Here is a 20,158-nt window from a genome sequence, read left to right as displayed (position 1 = left end):
GCCTAATACCGCACATTTATATTATTTTAACATTGAAATGAACATTGTTTTATACTTTAACTCTTTTAGGCCTAGATCTATATTTATTTTAGGCAAGTCGTGATTATCTGAGAAGGCAAGATTGATCAAACACAATATGATCAACTCATTCTCTGCCGCTGGCCGCTTGGTCGTTACTTTAAAAATCAAAAACTTATATTTAACGAACAAAAAATGCTCCAAACGTTTTTTCTAAATTAACTTAATAAAAACGAAATGAAATATAATCACTTTGCGTTACATACAAAACTGGACTATTTTAATAGCTGAAACAATAGTGCAGGGCTCTTATGTGTGTGACAGCAATGCTCACCGTAAATAATACTAATAATTGTAATTATTATAATTATTATTTTAATTTGTAGACTAAATAAATGGGTGCACTTAAGACAGTAAACAGTTTATAATGAATGCTTTATTTTTAAATAACCTTTTACAGCTTTGGAAATGTGTTATACTATTCATTCTTAACACGTAGACAAATTTTGGCGATTTTATTATAAGCTTTTCACCCAGAGTTAGATGCATGCTTCACTGTTAATGTTATTATTAAATAAGGCCTCTTATTACATTGCATTCAGTTTGAGAGCAAAAGAATGACAACACAACCTGTAAATTGTTTGTTTTGTATTGCTTTTTACCTTTTCCTCTCCAAACTCTATCGTTTTTTACAAAATTCAGGCGATTTTATATTTTGAAAAATAAGGCAAAGCCGTTTGAACCGCGCTCTTCAATTATTATTTTATTTTAGTGAGTTAAAGTCATAGACTGTAAAAAAATATGGACGTAGTGTCCGTGACGTCATCCGTAGGTAACCTAAGAGAACCTAACTAAGAAATTCTGAATGGTTGTTATTCCTTTGGTGGTGGTGGGTGGTTGGTTTGGGAGGGCACCACCAAGCATTTGTGCTTAGGGCACCCAGATGGCTAGCGCCGGCCCTGTTCATGAGTCTCTTGTTTGTCCTGAACAGTTAAACTGCCTGTTGTTCTTCAGTTCTTTGGTTTTTCAGCATTTTTGTGTATTTGAACCTTTTTCAACAATGACTGGATGATTTTGAGGTTCATCTTTTCACACTGAAGACAACTGAGGGACTCATATGCAACTATTACACAAGGTTCAAGCACTCACTGATGCTTCAGAAGGAAACACAATGCCTTAAGAGCCAGGGGTGTAAACTTTTGAACAGAAGGAAGTGTAATATGTGTAATATTTTCTTATTTTGCCTAAATATCACACCTTTTTCATTTAGTACTGGCCTTTAGAAGCTACAGAAGATACTTATATGTTTCCCAGAAGACAAAATATGTTAAATCTTAAAATTTAAAAAGTTTTCACCTCCTGGTTATTAATGCATATTTTTTCCTTCTGAAGCATCAGTGAGCGGTTGAACCTTCTGTAATAGTTGCATCTGAGTCCCTCAGTTGTCCTCAGTGTGAAAAGATGGATGTCAGAATCATACGGTCATTCTTGGAAAGAGTAAAAAAAACCAAAAAACAGCTGTGGATCATTCAGGTAACAACACAGTATTAAGAATCAAGTGTATGTAAACTTTTGAGCAGGGTAATTTTTATAAATTCAACCATATTTTTTTCTTGTGGACTATATGTAAATGTCTTTCATGTGAAATATCTTATTTAGGTCAGTACTAAATAAAAAATGCATTTCATATGATCCCTCTTATTTTGGTAAAATAATTAACAATTTGCAGACTCTGCGAGGTGTATGTAAACTTTTGACTTTAACTGTATATCTTACACACCAAAATACACATGACCACAATTGTATAACAAAATTCACAGGAGCATAGAGATTTCTTCAAATTAAAAAGCTCCAACTGAAATTTTTGTGTGAAAGAATAATAGGGGCTTTCGCACCACGTAGTTCTGGGAACTCAGTTCCTAGGTAGTTCCTAGAGAACCAATTTCCCCCTCAGGTTGCATTAGCATTGGCAGCAGGAACTCTGAAGCGGCTGACAGCGACTTCATTTGTGGCATTTACAAATGTCAACAACCTGTATGATTTAAAAGAGCATGAAAATCAGACTGAATCTCCTATGACAAATTGTAGTGTTACTTATCATCGAGGCTAACAAAAGAACTAAATGTTGCTGTTATCACTGTTATCGTTGTTTTTTATATTTGTGGAGTAAATATTTTTACATGGCTTTTTAAAAATGTGAAAATGTGTTTCGTATGCATTTGGCCAATCAGCGTACATTTACGTCACTGGTATTTCCTATAGAACTGTTTTAGACTCTACTCTGAAGTAGGAGCTAATTTGGTTCCCCCAAACAAAGTTCCTAGAACTTAATATGTTTCTAGCTCCTGTGGTGTGAACACGCCAAAAAGCGAAAACTTCCACCAATAGTTCTAGGAACTATGAAAAGGTTTCTCCGGTGCAAAAGCCCCTCATGTGTTCTTCTATCAGTAAAGGCTGTGAAGTTCTCCAGTGAGACATACCGAGAGCCTCAGCTTCTCTGACTCTGAGGTTTTCTCCAGCACCTGCTGCTCTAGATTTCCACATCTCTTCTTATACTGGAGCAACTGCGGACACAGACACATACTTTCACTCTTCACTCTGCAACTTAAGATGGAGCACATTCCCACAACTACACCAAACCTTCATGGTTTCTTTTTGATATGTATATTCTAAGTAAGTACCCAAGAATTACAAAATCTTTTCTTCCCTCAAAGAATCTTTCCCATCTTTGACTAAATTAAATGTGTTGGATGTGACCACATCTAACAGTGGACCTTTGCCTGTAGTTTCTGCACCAGCTGAGCCTGTCTGTGTTGGCTTTCCTGAAAGGCCTGGAGCTTCAGCCTATAAGATCGTCCTTCCTCTCTTGGCCAACCCTGCTCTGCGCCATACACACTCTGCTGGTCTGAATCTCCTGACTGCTGCAACAGCATCTGCTCCAGCTGCAAAGACATATGCACACAATACACTGCTTAATCACCTTTTAGTCCCTTTATGGCTGTTAACAATTTGTATTATCATGATTTAGTGACATTTACAGTGAATAATTGTTGCAAAAGACTAAATATTAAAGGAATAGTTCACCCAAAAATGAAAATTCTGTCATTAATTACTCACCCTCATGTTGTTTCAAATCCATAAGGCCTTCGTTTATCTTTGGAACACAAATTAAGATATTTTTGAGAGCTTTCAGACCCTGCAGTAACACAACTGACAGGTTCAAGGCCAAGAAAGGTAGTAAGGACATTGTGAAAATAGTCCTTACTGCGTCGTGGTACTCTCGTGAACACATGGTTGAGTCTGACATGGAAGAGAAGGAACTGATGTGTAAAGTCGTTACTTTTAGGGGTTCAAGCACATAGCATTAAAACCCTATTGTAATTGTTAAAATGGTTATGGATCAGTGATCTCCAAGTAAAACTGATCGTGCAGACAAAACCGTAAGTCGTAAAGACTTGAAACTCGGAGGAATGGTAGTACTCACACGGCCAACAATGTCACCAAGGCTCACCCCAATCAGCCAAACTGGGGCTCTACAGCGATCAAAAGTATGAAATCGCTCATAACTCCTAAACTATCAGGTCCCGTTTACACTGTCAGTTAAATGCGACACAATTCCGATTTTTTGCTCATATGTGGCACAGATCGGATCTGTTCTATGACAGTGTAAACGGGTAAAAAACGCATGCATTCGGATATTTCGAGATCGGTTTCAGGCCTCATTCATATGTGGAAATAAATCAGATATAAATCGGATATGTGCCAATGCGACTGTCTTGTAAACAGGTGTCACGGTAAATTAAGGATGAATAAGGGAGGTCTGGGTCCAAAAGCAGGTAAGAAATAATATTTAATAAAACAAACAAACTAAACAAACGAACAAACCAACAAAAGGCCAACACGGCACAAACACGACTAGAGCAAGACTTGAGCAAGATGACATCGAAACAGGAAACATGAAAACATGAAAACATGAAAACAATGCAGACTCACCAGGGTAGTGGAAGTGTGGAGATTATAAAGACACTGGTGATTGTGAACAGCTGGGGAATAACAGGTGACATAATCAGGACAAGTGAACACTCAGGGAAGTGCAGTGCAGGGAAGGGAAAACAGCGACCCCAGGTGGCTGAGGGAAAACCCACAGCCCCGATCATGACATTACCCCCTCCTTACGGAACGGCTCCCAGACGTTCCCAAAGTCTGGAGGGAGGAGGTACGGAGGAAGGCAACTCAGGGGGAGGGATGGCGGGCCAGGCCCGTGCAGCGCAGTCTCCGTCGCGCCAGCAACAGAAATCGCAGCCGTCTCAGCGCTAGGAACAGAGTGCGTGGCCGCCTCCGCACCAGGAACAGAGCGCGCGGCCGCCTCAGCGTCAGGAACAGGACGCGCAGCCGACTCAGCGTCAGGAACAGGATGCGCAGCAGCCTCAGCGTCAGGAACAGGACGCGCAGCCGCCTCAGCGTCAGGAACAGGACGCGCAGCCGCCTCAGCGTCAGGAACAGAACGCGCAGCCGCCTCAGCGTCAGGAACAGGACGCGCAGCCGACTCAGCGTCAGGAACAGGACGCGCAGCAGCCTCAGCGTCAGGAACAGGACGCGCAGCCGCCTCAGCGTCAGGAACAGGACGCGCAGCCGCCTCAGCGTCAGGAACAGGACGCGCAGCCGCCTCAGCGTCAGGAACAGAACGCGCAGCCGCCTCAGCGTCAGGAACAGGACGCGCAGCCGCCTCAGCGTCAGGAACAGGACGCGCAGCCGCCTCCGCAAAGCAGGGGCGCTTCCACACAGCCTCGGCACTGCGGGTGTCCATCGCCGCCAGGCAGGCGTAGATGAACTCGAACCGCTTGGCCGACGCCGCCTCGAAGGACATCCCCTCTGTGTCTGGAACCGAACGGGTGGTCGCTGCCCCCAAGCGGGTGGACGCCGCCTCCTCAAAAAAAAATCTCCCCGCTGGACCCATCAGTGGAGTCTGCATTCTGTCATCGGTAAATTAAGGATGAATAAGGGAGGTCTGGGTCCAAAAGCAGGTAAGAAATAATATTTAATAAAACAAACAAACTAAACAAACGAACAAACCAACAAAAGGCCAACACGGCACAAACACGACTAGAGCAAGACTTGAGCAAGATGACATCGAAACAGGAAACATGAAAACATGAAAACATGAAAACAATGCAGACTCACCAGGGTAGTGGAAGTGTGGAGATTATAAAGACACTGGTGATTGTGAACAGCTGGGGAATAACAGGTGACATAATCAGGACAAGTGAACACTCAGGGAAGTGCAGTGCAGGGAAGGGAAAACAGCGACCCCAGGTGGCTGAGGGAAAACCCACAGCCCCGATCATGACAACAGGCAGATCGGATCTTCTGAGGCATTGCGTTCTGTACGTCATTAAAATTGCTACAATTTGGTACTTCTCTGTGGTTTAATGACATCTTATGTTAGCCTTGCTGTCAAAGTGAGTGTAAATACGCACAGAATATTTTTAGGTACAGCCACAGGCAAAATCGTGAAAAATTGAAAAAGGTCGGTTGAGGTATTTTTACGAAAATTAGTTTAATACGCCCCCGTCTAGAGATCCCAAATGCTCCAAATAGTGATTAGAAATGTAACAGTTTATTTTTTTGTACAATTACTGAGAGGATTATCTTTTCTCTGCTCACTTCTCGCGCTGACTGTCATCCAAAGTGTGCGCATTACGCGCTTCCGACGGCTTGCAAACCCATATACACATATACACAGAATTACAGTATACGCTTGGGGAACTGTTTGTGAAAAACATATGTGTAGCGTGTAACATTATTTGTAACATAAAAAAAAAATAATGTGTAACATTATACTCAGTGGTGTAGTGGTGCCTGGAGAAGTGTGTATGCCCCCATTTAAAAGTTTACATGGGTTCACTGGTTTAAGAAATTTGTGATCGTAAAAACCCGCTTTTTTTATTTGTAAGGTATTGTTTTCGTTATTATGATGGGGTGCACGAGACGAAGCAGGCGCATCAGGCGCAATCATCGAATATATTTCAAAGCAAGCCGGCGCCACGGTCCTGACTGCATCATCACTGTTTTTATTGTGTTTTTAGCAAATATTTACATTTATTCACATATGACCTGTGGTGGACTGTCATGATTTTGGCTAATGCAGGACATGATGCGCATCAGAGGGGATTTAAAAGTGGGTATACGCAAAGCCGCCTGATAAAGAAGTGAGTATATGCCATATACCTGCCTACCCTCCACTATACACCACTGAACTTGTTTCGTGCATTGTAGTATATCTGTACAGTAATCGGTCTCATTAATGATAATCTAACCATAAAAGAAAAGAGAGAATCGCTCGCTGCACTTCTTTAAACTGCTTTTGCTATTTGTTTCTAATAAACACATTTGAGTATGTGTTTTTCACATATGAATGCTTTTGTAAATTGATAAAGGTAATGTTTTCTTTCTTTCTAGGCTATTTGTTATACTGTTCTCATTTATAATAGCCAATATAAAATAAGAAATAGCCGTATTGTGATTATTAATATAGTAATTATTAATAAGAAAAGAGCTGGAGGAAAACTTTAATCTTTCTCATAATCAACTTTGCTGACTCTATCGACTTCAAATGGATGTAGCGTAGTCCAACAAATCACGTATCATATTTTTAAAAATGTGTTAATTGTGACTCGTTTGATCAGCACTGATCACGTATTATTCTCAGGAGGAGTGAAGGAGGTAAACGTTAACAATGCATGCGTGATGTTTAAGATGGTATGGCAAGTGTAAACGCATGAATCGGATATAGGTCATAACTGAAAGAACGTGTAAACGGACAGCCCAAAAAATCGGATATAGGCATCAAATCAGAATTGGGCATCAAGATCTGCAGTGTAAACGGGGCCTCAGTCGCAGGCCCAAGTGTCTTGCATGCCTCAGATACGATAGTATTTTGGATTTTATGCAAAACCTGCTTTTGTGAAATAGTCCTAGGTTTTTCACACGATCGGAACCAAACCCGTGCAAAAAGATTCTCTGGAGAGCAAATATCAATAATTATAAAAAACGTTAAACTTTCGATTCACTGTCGTAAAGGGGTGTCTTAAAGGGGTCATCGGATGCAAAACTCACTTTTACATGTTGTTTGAACATTAATGTGTTTTGGCAGTTTGTGTACACAACCACCCTACAATGATAAAAATCCACCCAGTGGTATTTTTTTAATCTTTAAAAGTAATATCCCCTTTTTAAAATCAGGTGATTCTCAGCTTCTTGTTGGTGTGACGGCACACCGGCAGAGGCTACTCCCATGATAGTTGATTGACATGAGTGCCTTACCTTAGACCTGCCCTCACCGAGCTGAAACAGTTCGCCATTGTGTCGACTTAGGTGCAGAGGAAGACAAGAATGTCTCCAATTGAACGATTGAGGTGTTCTGTTGTTGGATGTAATAATGAACATAGCAGTAGTCATTTACTCCCGACATCTGAGCCGCTGAAGACGCAGAGGATAACGTTACTTTCGTTTTTTAAAAGGAAAGTGCCGATCCTGATCTACATATGCATCTATGTTCGTTCGAATTGTTTCTGATGCAGCTTCACCCACAGCAGAGGTGAGTATAAGGGTTTTTTTATGCATCTTTGCAAATGGCCTTTCTTAATAATGTGCTAGTTGGCAATTTTCGTGGCTAAACGCAGCTAAATGTGACTAAAGTAAACATTACAGCTCATAATCCCACAGCAGAGAGGGGCGGGGCGAGCAGAGCTCATTTGCATTTAAAGGACCATGCAATAAAATTAGTTGAATTTTTGCAGAGCTAATTTTGACAAGGTAAAAGGGTGTTTTTTACACTACTATTGAGAATTTTTAACCAACGTGTATTAAAGACTTTTTATTAAGACCCTAAAGAATCATATAAACTTGTGTAAAAGTAAAATGGCTATAACTCCTGAACAGAATGAGATATCTTTGCCAAACTCAATGTACAGTCGTGGCCAAAAGTTTTGAGAATTATATAAATATTGGAAATTGGAAAAGTTGCTGCTTAAGTTTTTATAATAGCAATTTGCATATACTCCAGAATGTTATGAAGATTGATCAGATGAATTGCATAGTCCTTCTTTGCCATGAAAATTTACTTAATCCCGAAAAAAACGTTCCACTGCATTGTTAAGAAGGCTTCAGGGCGTCCAAGAAAGTCCAGTAAGCGCCAGGATCGTCTCCTAAAGTGGATTCAGCTGCGGGATCGGAGTGCCACCAGTGCAGAGCTTGCTCAGGAATGGCAGCAGGCAGGTGTGAGCGCATCTGCACGCACAGTGAGGCCAAGACTTTTGGAAGATGGCCTGGTGTCAAGAAGAGCAGCAAAGAAGCCACTTCTCTCCAAAAAAAACATCAGGGACAGATTGATCTTCTGCAAAAAGTATGGCGAATGGACTGCTGAGGACTGGGGCAAAGTCATATTCTCCTATGAAGCCTCTTTCCGATTGTTTGGGGCATCTGGAAAAAGGCTTGTCCGGAGAAGAAAAGGTGAGTGCTACCATCAGTCCTGTGTCATGCCAACAGTAAAGCATTCTGAAACCATTCATGTGTGGGGTTGCTTGTCATCCAAGGGAGTGGGCTCACTCACAATATTGCCCAAAAACACAGCCATGAATAAAGAATGGTACCAAAACACCCTCCAACAGCAACTTCTTCCAACAATCCAACAACAGTTTGGTGAAGAACAATGCATTTTCCAGCACGATGGAGCACCGTGCCATAAGGCAAAAGTGATAACTAAGTGGCTCGGGGACCAAAACGTTGAAATTTTGGGTCCATGGCCTGGAAACTCCCCAGATCTTAACCCCATTGAGAACTTGTGGTCAATCCTCAAGAGGCGGGTGGACAAACAAAAACCCACTAATTCTGATAAACTCCAAGAAGTGATTATGAAAGAACGGGTTGCTATCAGTCAGGATTTGGCCCAGAAGTTGATTGAGTTGATCTAAAAGCAGTTTAGCAGCAAACTTTGTGAAAACTAATATTTGTGTCATTCTCAAAACTTTTGGCCACGACTGTACAATCTGACTTGGTGGCGCTATAAGACGTATAAAACAAAAATGGCTAGACCTACCCAACTATTTGTCCTATCAACATTAAAATCACTTCACAGTCTTGGTCCAAAGTGCCACAAGTGTCTATAGGGAAATTTGTGTATCTCAAAAAAACATGGCCACCATTGGCCGATAAAGTTTGAGCACCTATTAGATGTGGTTAACGTAGGCTGATCGGAAAAAAAAAACTCATTGGGCCTGTTTGACTCACGGCCCCAAAGGTCTGTGAGAAATAAACGATTGCAAAGATGAAAAAACCCTTTGAGAACTAGTCCTAGGTTTTTCGCTCAATCTGAAAAAAAAAAACATTGCAGTACAATTCTCTGGACTCTGTCAATAATTATTTAAAAAAATGTTCAAATTTACCCTTTGGGAAGCTAATGGGGTTGTTTAGAAAAAAAGCCTGTCCGAATTTTAACCAAAATCCTACAAAGCCTGAAGAAAAACTTAAAACTTAAAACACGAAACCTGGTGAGCACATGCGACAGGTGATTCTAAACAAGCATGCAAACTTTTAAGGAGATCGGACCACAGCTAGCGCTATAACAGTCATGAACGTTACAAAACATTATATTTCTATGGTAAATTACCTGTATTTTCAAAAAAAATAACTTTTTTCATGTGTGCTTAAATGCCTTAAAGCGCTTGACCCCCGGTAATCACTGCTTGCAGCTATATTTGTTTTTTGTTTCTACAGTCTTTGCGCACAAAAAGTATTCTCGTAGCTTCATAACACTGCAGTTAAACAACTAAGGTCACAGGGTTTGTTTTATCAAGTCCTTACTACCTTTTCGAGCCTTGAACGTTTCATTGTGTTGCTGTCTATGCAGCATTAGAAAGCTTTTAGAATTTATCAAAGCACCTTATGTTTGTGTTCTTACGGGTTTGGAAAGACACGAGGGTAATTAATGACAGAATTTTAATTTCTGGGTGAACTATCCCTTTAATATCCCACATTTTTGCTTCTCAAGTACATTTGTCTTAAACTTATTCATTGAAAAAACACAGGTAGCGTGTATAGAGAGGAGAAAGTTGTATGTCACAATGGCAGAGTGTTTCTCCTTTGATTCCCATCCTCCTACGGGGTCTTCAATCGCAATGTCCCATTACCCCTCCAACCCCTCCCATCTTCCTTTAACCCCCAGTGTATATCATGGTGCCAGACACCCAGTCCCTACTAACAAAAACCACATGTTTCCTCTCAACACAACAACATGCTGCCTCAGCTGATTCAAACAAAGCAAGAAAAAGAGAGAGCGAGGGGTAGAGAGAGAGAGAGTAAAAGGTGGAAGTAGAGTCACCTTCATCCTTTTGGCAAAGAAGTGTGAAACACAGAAATACACACAACCACAGGTCATACTGAAATCACAGGCTAACACTCATCTGCTGTTAAGCTGAACAGCAGCCTCTACAAGATGCAAGGGACAATAGTCCCCCTGTTCCCAACTGGAGCCAAGGGCTTCGCAAAACTTAATAAAACATTTTCAAACAGCCATTCCGAGAGCTTTAATTCCGTATACTACAAAGAGGGGCAAACCAGCACCCGGCTCTGGGCGGTTTTGGGGTTCAGGGCTCATAAGGGAACAGGGACTTATTATATGGCCCGTTGTTAAGGTGACAGCTTTTGAAAGCGAACAGAAAATGAAAAACATGGGTGGAGGACGAGTCAGAAGAGAGAGGGGGGACGCTGGGTGCAGCAGCAGCTGTGTTTAAAGGCTCCTTTGGAAACAGCTGCACTACCCTATTGATTATGTATCTTTGCAACTATTTTGGCACAATTAGAGGCAATTTGTTGCTACAACACAAAAAGCGTTTGATGCAAAGTCATGAAATAAATGGCACTTACCCACAAGCACATTGTTCTGCCTTAAAAGCTCATGGGGGTCAGGGGTGCAGCACAGCACACCTCTAGTGTGTATGTACAGTATTTCTGTATGTACATTTGCTTCAAAAATACATAAATAAATACAAATAAGAAAGTCGGCTGTGAGACATAAAGAAACAATGTGAGGTATTTCCATTGCAACACACTGTCACACTGTGTCCCAATTACAAGAAATTATAAGACAAAATTGCCAAAAACAAAATCATGGCTAAGAAATCATGTCACACTTTAAGATATAAAGTTGCAATGAGAATAACAATGGCATAATTACGAGAAACAAAGATTTAAAGTCACATTGTGACTATCACATTGTGAGACTGTGAGGGTCACAATTACGCAAAGCAAAAATCACAACTGCCAGATATATTCACATTGTCTATTGTCTAAAAGTTGCAATTGTGAGATATACAGTAAATTTACATTGTGAAACAATTCTAAACAGTCACAACTGCAAAATATAAAGTGATGTTTGTGAGATATGGTCATATTCTAAAATATAAAAGTTAGATTCTGACACAAGCGTGCAATGAGAAACAAGATTTAAAGGAATAGTTCAGCTAAAAATTAAAATTCTGTCACTAATTACTCACCTTCTTGTCGTTTCAAACCTGTAAGACCTTTGTTCATCTTTGGAACACAAATTAAGATATTTTTGATGAAATCCAAGAGCTTTCTGACCCTGCATAGACAGCAAACAACTAATACGTTCAAGGACCAGAAAGGACATCATTAAAATAGTCCATGTGGTTCAACCGTGATGTTGTTATGAAGCTACGAGAATACGCATGCGTTGTGGTACTCTCATGAATGCACAGCATAGAAATTGGTTAATATTGTTATTTTTGCTTTATTTGCACACAGAAAGCATTACAGTTAAACCACTGATGTCACAAGGACAATTTTAACAATGTCTTTACTATCTTACTAGGCCTTGAATGTGTCAGTTCTGTTGTTGTCTATGCAGGGTCAGAAAGCCCTTGGATTTCATCAAAAATAACTTAATTTGTGTTCTGAAGATGAACAAAGGTCTTACAGGTTTGGAACGACATGAGGGCTAGTAATTAGTGACAGAATTTTCATTTTTTTGCTGAATTATCCCTTTAAAATCACATTGATATGAATATAGAGTCACAGCCACCTTTTATTCAGGCTTAGAAATTTAATTCCCAGTTATATTTTCACATTTTAAACACATGGTTATGACATTAATTGATTTGGTGGATTTGGTATCCTGATGGACAGGCAATATCATGAGCTCTCCTATCCATAAGCGATTTAAAGCATCTCTCTTTTTCCAAACAGATAATTTCCCAAGAACTTTGAGAGAATGGAATCAACCTGCCTTTAATTACTGTCCAGAACCAACTTCTCCAATTCAAATCTTAACAGTAACCATGTTAAAAAATGATGTCAGATTTGCTACTGAAGGAAACTTTACCATCAGCATCAAAAAGACAGGAGGGCTCTGAAGCAGGGCTGATGGATGATGCAATGACATGTGTCGATATTGGATCCTTCTTGCTAGCGGCACTAAACAAACCCAGCATTATGATGGTATTAAATTCAAGAGCTGGTCCCTCTCTCATGTTGCAGCCAATCTGCCGCCACAGGCTTGGCTCTGGTCCATGGGGAGAATGCTGTCACACATGTCTAGAGGCCACTCAGCCTTTGCGGTGTATGTATAAGTGATGAATTTTCAAACACGGGTGCTAGCCACATGCTTTTGTTAAGATTAAAGCTTTATGCAATGTCCTTACAGTAAAAGTACATTTAAAATTCTGGTTAAGATCTTTCCTTTACATCAAATGAGGGCAAGCATTCACGGGGGTGTATGACTGTAAGCCACTAAAACACATAGCACAGGATGACCATTCTTTTGTTTTGCTGTTTAAAGTTCCACTGAAGTGCTTTGAAAAACACAGCGTTACTCTATGTGTTGATGTAATTTCAACTGAAACAGAAAGACAGGGCGGGACATATCAAGTAGTCCTGCCCCCTGTTTTAAATAGCCAATAGCATTTTGTTTATTTCATAGCTTCGGCTAGAGCTGTTCAACCCGGTAAAGCCGCATTTGACAGCATATAATGGCCACAATCTCATCCATATCGCTATAAAATATAGCATTCTGTGTAGAATTCAAATGCATATGATCCGTTCTGTGCTATCGTGTTTCTGGACCAGAACCAAACTTCATTCGCCCCAAACAATGAAGCATATTTACCAACAAAGCATATTTAGACTGTCTAAATCATTCCCTATGACCTATATAGTGCACTTTGTGCCATTCACCGTACAGAAAAAAAAAACAATCAAAAATAAACTGAGAGTCTAAATTGAGAGTCCACACAACTGACTGTTGTAGCCTCTTAGAATGATGTTGCCCCCAAAATTGCAAGTTTACATCTCACATTTCTGACTTTTTTTCTCAGAATTGTGAATTATAAAGTCTAAATCTGACGTGAGAAAAAGAAAGACTTCTTGTTTACAGAACTGCGACTTTTTATCTCAACTTGCAATTGCGAGTTATAAAGACAGAATCTATATCTCGCCATTCTGACTTTATTTCTCAGAATGGTGACTTTATTTTTCGCAATTGTGAGTTTATAATATGCAGTTGTGACTTAACTCTCAACTGAGTATATATCATGCAATACTGAGAAAAAAAGGCCAGAATTGCAAGATGAAAACTCGCAGTTGCATGAAACAAGTCAGAATTGTGACTATATCTTGCAATTTATATCTATATCTTCCAATTCTGACTTTATTTCTCAGAACTCTGACTTTATTTTGCGCAATTGTGAGTTTATAACATGCAGTTGTGACTTAATAACTCTCAACTGAGTATATATCATGCAATACTGAAAAAAGGTAAGAATTGCAAGATGAAAACTCGCAATTGCACGAATAAAAGTCAGAATTGTGAGATAAAATTCACAATTACCATTTTTTTATTCTTTATTCAGTGGCAGAAACGGGCTTTGATACCAAACTGAGCATTAAAAAAAGCAAATTTGGTGCAGTTGCTGATAAGTCTTTTGTTTGCTTGTCACGGAAGAACCAGTGATGTTTGATGTAACTAAGTTGTCATGGGCACTATATTTGATTTGAGAGCTACGAGTTTAGTAGCGTTTAGGTTCTCAGACAAAGCTATTATAGGGCTTCAGAAGACTTGGAATATAACACACAAGTTGACTATGGCCAGCTTTCATTGCACTTTTGTGTTGTTTTATCCTTTTTGAGCTCGACAGACCATCACTATGAACTGATGAGGTATAATAAAGCAGCACAAAGCACAGTTTTTACATTTACTATTCTTTTAACCTAGAAAACTAACACACCACGGGCCAGTTTTACTAAACAGGGCAAATTAGCGTTAGAGCGCAACTCCATAAAGGCGCCGATGGGAGGGGAAAATTCTGCATGTAATTTACTGACAATGCACACATTAAAGAACACAGATGCAGCCAGATCATTTCCATAATGACCAGCACAATCTACTAAGAGCAGCGCAAATTACCACCTGTTTTAAGAAATGCTTTTTTTGGGCATTAAATAATGCTGCAAATACCAGTAATTTGACGAGCGCAAACGTTAGTTAAAAGCATTTCGTGATTAATTTTAATATCCTACTCCCATAAATTTTGCGTCTGAAAAGGAAACACCTACAAATGCATATTCGATAAGGTCAGGCGCAAAAATAACTATGTCCACGACTTTCAGTAAATCCTGACAGTACTATTCTAACACCAAAAGACGGTTTGTGCTGGCTCAAGCTGTTAGTAAAACTGGAGCTATTTCTCTAAGAGCAGTATTAGAAGAAAGGGTTTAAAACTCCTCACTGCCATTTGCCCTAATTGTTTATGAATGACATCTGCGTCAGAAAGAAGTGTGACCAAGGCTTACTCACCACATCATTCTACTCTATCCACTGACCACACATTGAATATGTACTTCTTACGGTCCTCAGCAGAACAGTCATTCAGAATGGCCTCCGAGGGCCACTAATGCAGGAGGAGCCCCATCCCAAATGTTCGCCTTTCTTTTAAGGTCACCTACTGACATTTTACAATAACGATCAACATGCAACATATTGCAAAAGACCGGATGCATGGTTTATATTTGTAAAGTTTTTTAAAGTATCTATTCCCCAGATTCAGTGTCCTTTTTTTAATGGAAAGAGAGAGGCCCCGTGCTGCCCTCTCACTAAAATGTGTTTTGAGTTAGCATTTTTTATATTACTTAATATTTATGATTTGTGCCACTCCTTGTATTGTCTCGTTTGATAAATATTTCACAATACATCAAGGAACGGCAGCACTTTGATTCATCTGCCAACAAGAGAACATTTTCAAGGCCACTGAAAGCTCTTTGCACAAGGGCCAAGAATATTCAGCTTCTCCCTCCATGTGGTCATAAGAGTGGATTGATCCTCTAATATGAGAGAAAACATATTTAGAATCATGTTCATTTTCCGTCAAGCTTCCTGGTGTTCCAACTCGGCATAGAATATTCACTAAAATGGACTCTGTCAGCAACTCTTAATTAATATCAAAACATTAACATTTTCAATTTGGACTAAGGGGCTTATTACCAGCATTTTTATAAACCAATGTAACAATTAGTAATTCATAAGAACAGTGCTGAGCAAGTCTTGCTGTTAGTCCGGATTGTCAGATTGTCAGAGATGGCGTTTAATTAGAGGTTATAACATTCACAAGCAGTGGAGTTTTCTCACATTTTATTTGAAATTGGAGGTTCTATTATCATCTACTTAACCTCATGTCATTCCAAACCTGTATGACTTTCTTCTGTAAAACATAAAATAACATAAAAGAAGCACAAGAGATTTGGAATGATATAAGGGTAAGTAAATGATGACAGAATTTTTATTTTTGGTTGAACTATTCCTATAAAATTCTGAAGAAAATCTTTTCATCCTTTACCCTCATGTCGTTCCAAACTCTGTTTTTTTTTCTGAGAAGGACACTCCTGTGTTCCACAGAAAGTACATCTAAAGATTTGAAATGACGTAAGGGTGAGTAAATGATTAAAGAAGTTTCATTTTTAGCTGCACTCAGCTTTTCTAGACAAATATGTGACCTGGTCTGACAAAAACACACATTTTTCATACTCATGGGCTAAAAGACCATGCTCACACTCATTTATCTACCATTCAAACAAATAAAACAGCAGTTTCCAAAATTTAAAAAAGCATAATGTTGTGCTGGCTGACATGGCAATGATCTTGGACTTTATACTAACACTTATTGGCATGGATGCCACATATAATAAAAAGCGAAAGTGTAGATTTTAATTATTTGTATTAATGTAATTATTATTTATAATTATACTATAGGGGCTGTTGAATGATTGGCTGATGAACTTTCCGTGGTGCACAATTATTTTTAGGGAAACGCATGGCTAAAGTAGTTCTAAGCAGGTCTTGACCACATTACATGTCAATATCACTTTGCAAATGATTTCAGTTATTTCAAGGGTCATTGCAGCAAACAACAGCAAAAGAAATAAAACCCACAACAACACTGACCAAGCAAGTAAATGTAGCAAACAACAAGATAAAAACAAAAATTATTTCCATGTTTTTGCCACAAAATTATGTTTTATTATGTATGGAAAGCACATACTCTCTTTCCTCTGCTTTCTCTCCCATACAAACACGCACACATTGAGTACGGACTCGCACTTGCCTAGGATGTTGTCAGCGCTGCTCTGGCGATTTTTATGAGTAAAATAGTTCAACAACTTAAAAACCTACATGATATTTTTTTTCAAGCGAGGTAATAATGGCACTGTTCTTGAAGATAATAAACTTACAGATTCACTATTAGTAGAGACGCTGCTGCTGAACACTGTTGAAAGAAACACCGACTTGGGTGATTCACACATCTGATTAATTTCTCTCTCTCTCTCTAATATCTTTATTAATAACTGCATTAGACTGCTATCATCACCTCCGTTGCTAGGTCTAAAATGACATTTTGGAATTAGCAACGGAAGCGTGGGATGAGATGCGTAAGATATTAATCCTACACACAACAGAATTTTAAGGACAAAAACCTGATGAATGTTTTGAAATACAAGATCTGAACAATATTTGACGTGTGGCAGCCATAGTATAAGTGGAATAACTGACTTCAGTCCATTATAAATGATCAAATAATGGCCATGATACAACATTATTTTCTAATAATTAAATTGGCCTTCAATTATTTCTTACATACTGTACCAGATACACACCTGCATATACAGTGTGTGCAGAATTATTAGGCAAGTCGATCTTAATAACTTCTATTGATTTTGTATTTAATTATTTATAAGTGATATAGAATCTTCCATGAAACCTGGAAGTGAAATGTCTTATATTCAGGTGTGAATAAGTGTGCATATGTTTTCTTTTACAGATAAAGCTAGCCAAAAAAGAGATTTAACTTAGACTAAAAGTTAAAAATTAATAAATGCCCATGAGAAGAATGCAATACTAATGCAATAATAGAATTTGCAAAGTTAAGGCATGACCATTGGGACAGCACAGTAAGAAAAAACAGGTGGAGAAGAAAAGACACTTGCTAACTGCAAAAGAATTAAAAATTAAGGTAAAGAATTGGGTGTGAAACCATCAGGAACCATTAAGTCTCCAGCGCCACCATTTTTCAGAACCTACCTGGAGTCTCTACAAGTGCAATGTGTCAGGCTCTCAGAGAGTTTGCTTAAGTAAGAAATCCTAAAAAATAAAATGACCCTCACTTTATAAGAACAACATGCTGAAGTGTTTGTGAAGTACATGAAGACTGTGTTTTTATAAGCTTTATAGACAGATAAAGAGTGACTTTTGAAGGACCAGCATCGCATTCTCTTGTACCACTGTTTGAACAATTTGTCTTCCAGAATCTGGCAGTCTTGCAGAGATGGACTAAAAATTCTCCCAAAACATACTGTTAGATTCTGGAAGATAAATTCTTCAAACAGTGGTACAAGAGAATGTGATGCTGGTCCTCCAAAAGTGACTCTCAACTTATCTGTCTATAAAGTCTATACTAAAACACAACACTTCAGCATGTTATTCTTATTAAAGGATTAGTTTTCTTTCAGAACAAAAATTTACAGATATTGTACTAGAAAGAAAGAAAGACATGAACATCTTGAATGACAAGGGGGTGCCTTGTCATTCAAGATGTTCATGTCTTTCTTTCTCAATCGTAAAGAAATTGTTTTTTGAGGAAAACATTTCAGGATTTCTCTCCATATAGTGGATATGTATGGTGCCCCCAAATTTGATCTTCCAAAATGCAGTTTAAAATGCAGCTTCAAAGGGCTCTAAACGATCCCAGCCAGGGAAGAAGGGACTTATTTAGTGAAACAATTGGTTATTTTCAAAACAAATTGACAATTTATATACTGTTTAACCTCAAATGCTCGTCTTGTCTCGTCTCTGTGTGATCCGGGGTAAATAGTTAGGATATGTCGAAAAACTCGAATCTTGTTTTCTTCTCCAACTTCAAAATCGTCCTACATCACTGCAAAAGTACCGACCCTGTGTTTACAAAGTGAACATACAAAGAAGATCAAACGCCCTTTACAAAAAAAGGTAAAACGGCTTTGTAGGACGATTTTGAAGTTTTTTGAAGAGTTTTTCAACATACTCTAACTGTACACTGCATGTGCATCACAGAAATGAGACAAGATGAGCATTTGAGGTTAAAAAGTATATAAATTGTCAATATGTTTCGAAAATAAGTGATCGTTTTGCTAGATAAGACCCTTCTTCCTTGGCTCGGATTGTTTGGAAATACAAACTTGAGGGCACCATACATATCCACTATATGGAGAGAAATCCTGAAATGTTTTTCTCAAAAAACTAAATTTTTTTACGACAGAAGAAAGAAAGACATGAACATATTGATGACAAGGGGGTAAAGTACATTATCTGTACATTTTTGTTCAGGAAGTGAACTAATCCTTAAGTGAGGGTCATTTTTAGGATTTTTTTTACCCAAGCAAACTCTCTGAGAGCTTGACACATTGCACTTCTGATGATTTCAGCTAAGTTGCAGTTGGTGGCGAAAATGGTGGCGCTGGATACTAAATGGTTCCTGATGGTTTTACACCTAATTCTTCACCTTAATTCCTAACTCTTTTGTCTTTTCTTCTCAACCTGTTTTTTCTGACCGTGCTGATCCAATGAGCATTTCGCTGCCCAATGGTAATGCCTTAACTTTGCAAATTCTATTATCGCATTCTAAGAAAACATGCCTAATAAATATAAAGAGTTTTTCACTTCCAGCCTTCATGGACAATTATACATGACTTATAAATGGTTAAATACAAAATCAATAGTAGTTCTTAAAATTGATGTGGTTTGGAATTGGTCAAATGTGCTTGGAAAAAAATATGAACTTGCCTAATAATTCTGCACGCACTGTACAGTACTGTATGCACAAATACATGAGACACAAAGAAATACACATATTTATACAAATACAAGCACATAATTCACAAGCACAAAAACAGTGGGGGAAAACCTCTTGCTCCCATAAAGTATCACCCATAAACAGAGCACAGACTTAGTCAGCCATATGCTGTAGCATGGCGAGGGTTACAGCTGTGAGCGCTTCTTACTGGCCTGGCCTGGACCCAGAGGCTTAATAAAAGGAATTAATGTAGTGAATAATCTGTCAGATTCCCAAACACAGCTGGAGCGGACGTACAGTTCCTCTACATATATATACACGCTCACACGCACACACCTAAACAAACTCCCCCGTACTTAACTACAGTTCTAACTCGCACACATGCAAATTCAATAATGCCTACACAAACATTCATACGAACTCAAACGCCCGTCCCTTGTGCCTTGCTGTCCTCTTTCTACTAATATGCCCTTCTCCCTGTCCCTGCTGGAGTGCTGGCCCGTTGAGAGACATCCAGCTGATTGTGAAAGCTGTTTTTGCAGCGCCACTGTGAGTGATTACACAATGCTGGCCAAGAATCAGAGAGCTGTGAAGCTCCCCAGCTCAGAGACCCCACTGCAGCCCCCAGGCACAAACCAACAACCATCACCATGGAGCACTGTTTGACCACAGCCACAGCTGCTGTGGAGAAGACCTACTGGGAGGTAAAAACGGGACACAGGCAGTGTCCACACGCAAAATACAAACAC

General features: G+C 39.1%; 1 protein-coding gene across 1 annotated transcript in view; it reads right to left on the bottom strand.

Moving 5' to 3' along the window:
* The window catches only part of crocc2 (ciliary rootlet coiled-coil, rootletin family member 2), a 72,967-nt gene that overhangs the window by 39,357 nt on the left and 13,452 nt on the right, over nucleotides 1-20,158 (bottom strand). Inside the window, exons 4-5 of the mRNA XM_073852409.1 lie at nucleotides 2,793-2,960; nucleotides 2,499-2,582 (exon numbers count right to left, since the gene is read on the bottom strand). Coding sequence (XP_073708510.1) covers nucleotides 2,499-2,582; nucleotides 2,793-2,960 — 252 coding nt within the window. The remainder of the gene's footprint in view (nucleotides 1-2,498; nucleotides 2,583-2,792; nucleotides 2,961-20,158) is intronic.

The sequence above is a fragment of the Garra rufa genome, chromosome 12 (assembly GCF_049309525.1).
Source record: "Garra rufa chromosome 12, GarRuf1.0, whole genome shotgun sequence".
Taxonomy (NCBI): domain Eukaryota; kingdom Metazoa; phylum Chordata; class Actinopteri; order Cypriniformes; family Cyprinidae; genus Garra; species Garra rufa.
This window is presented reverse-complemented; position numbering and strand designations above follow the sequence as displayed.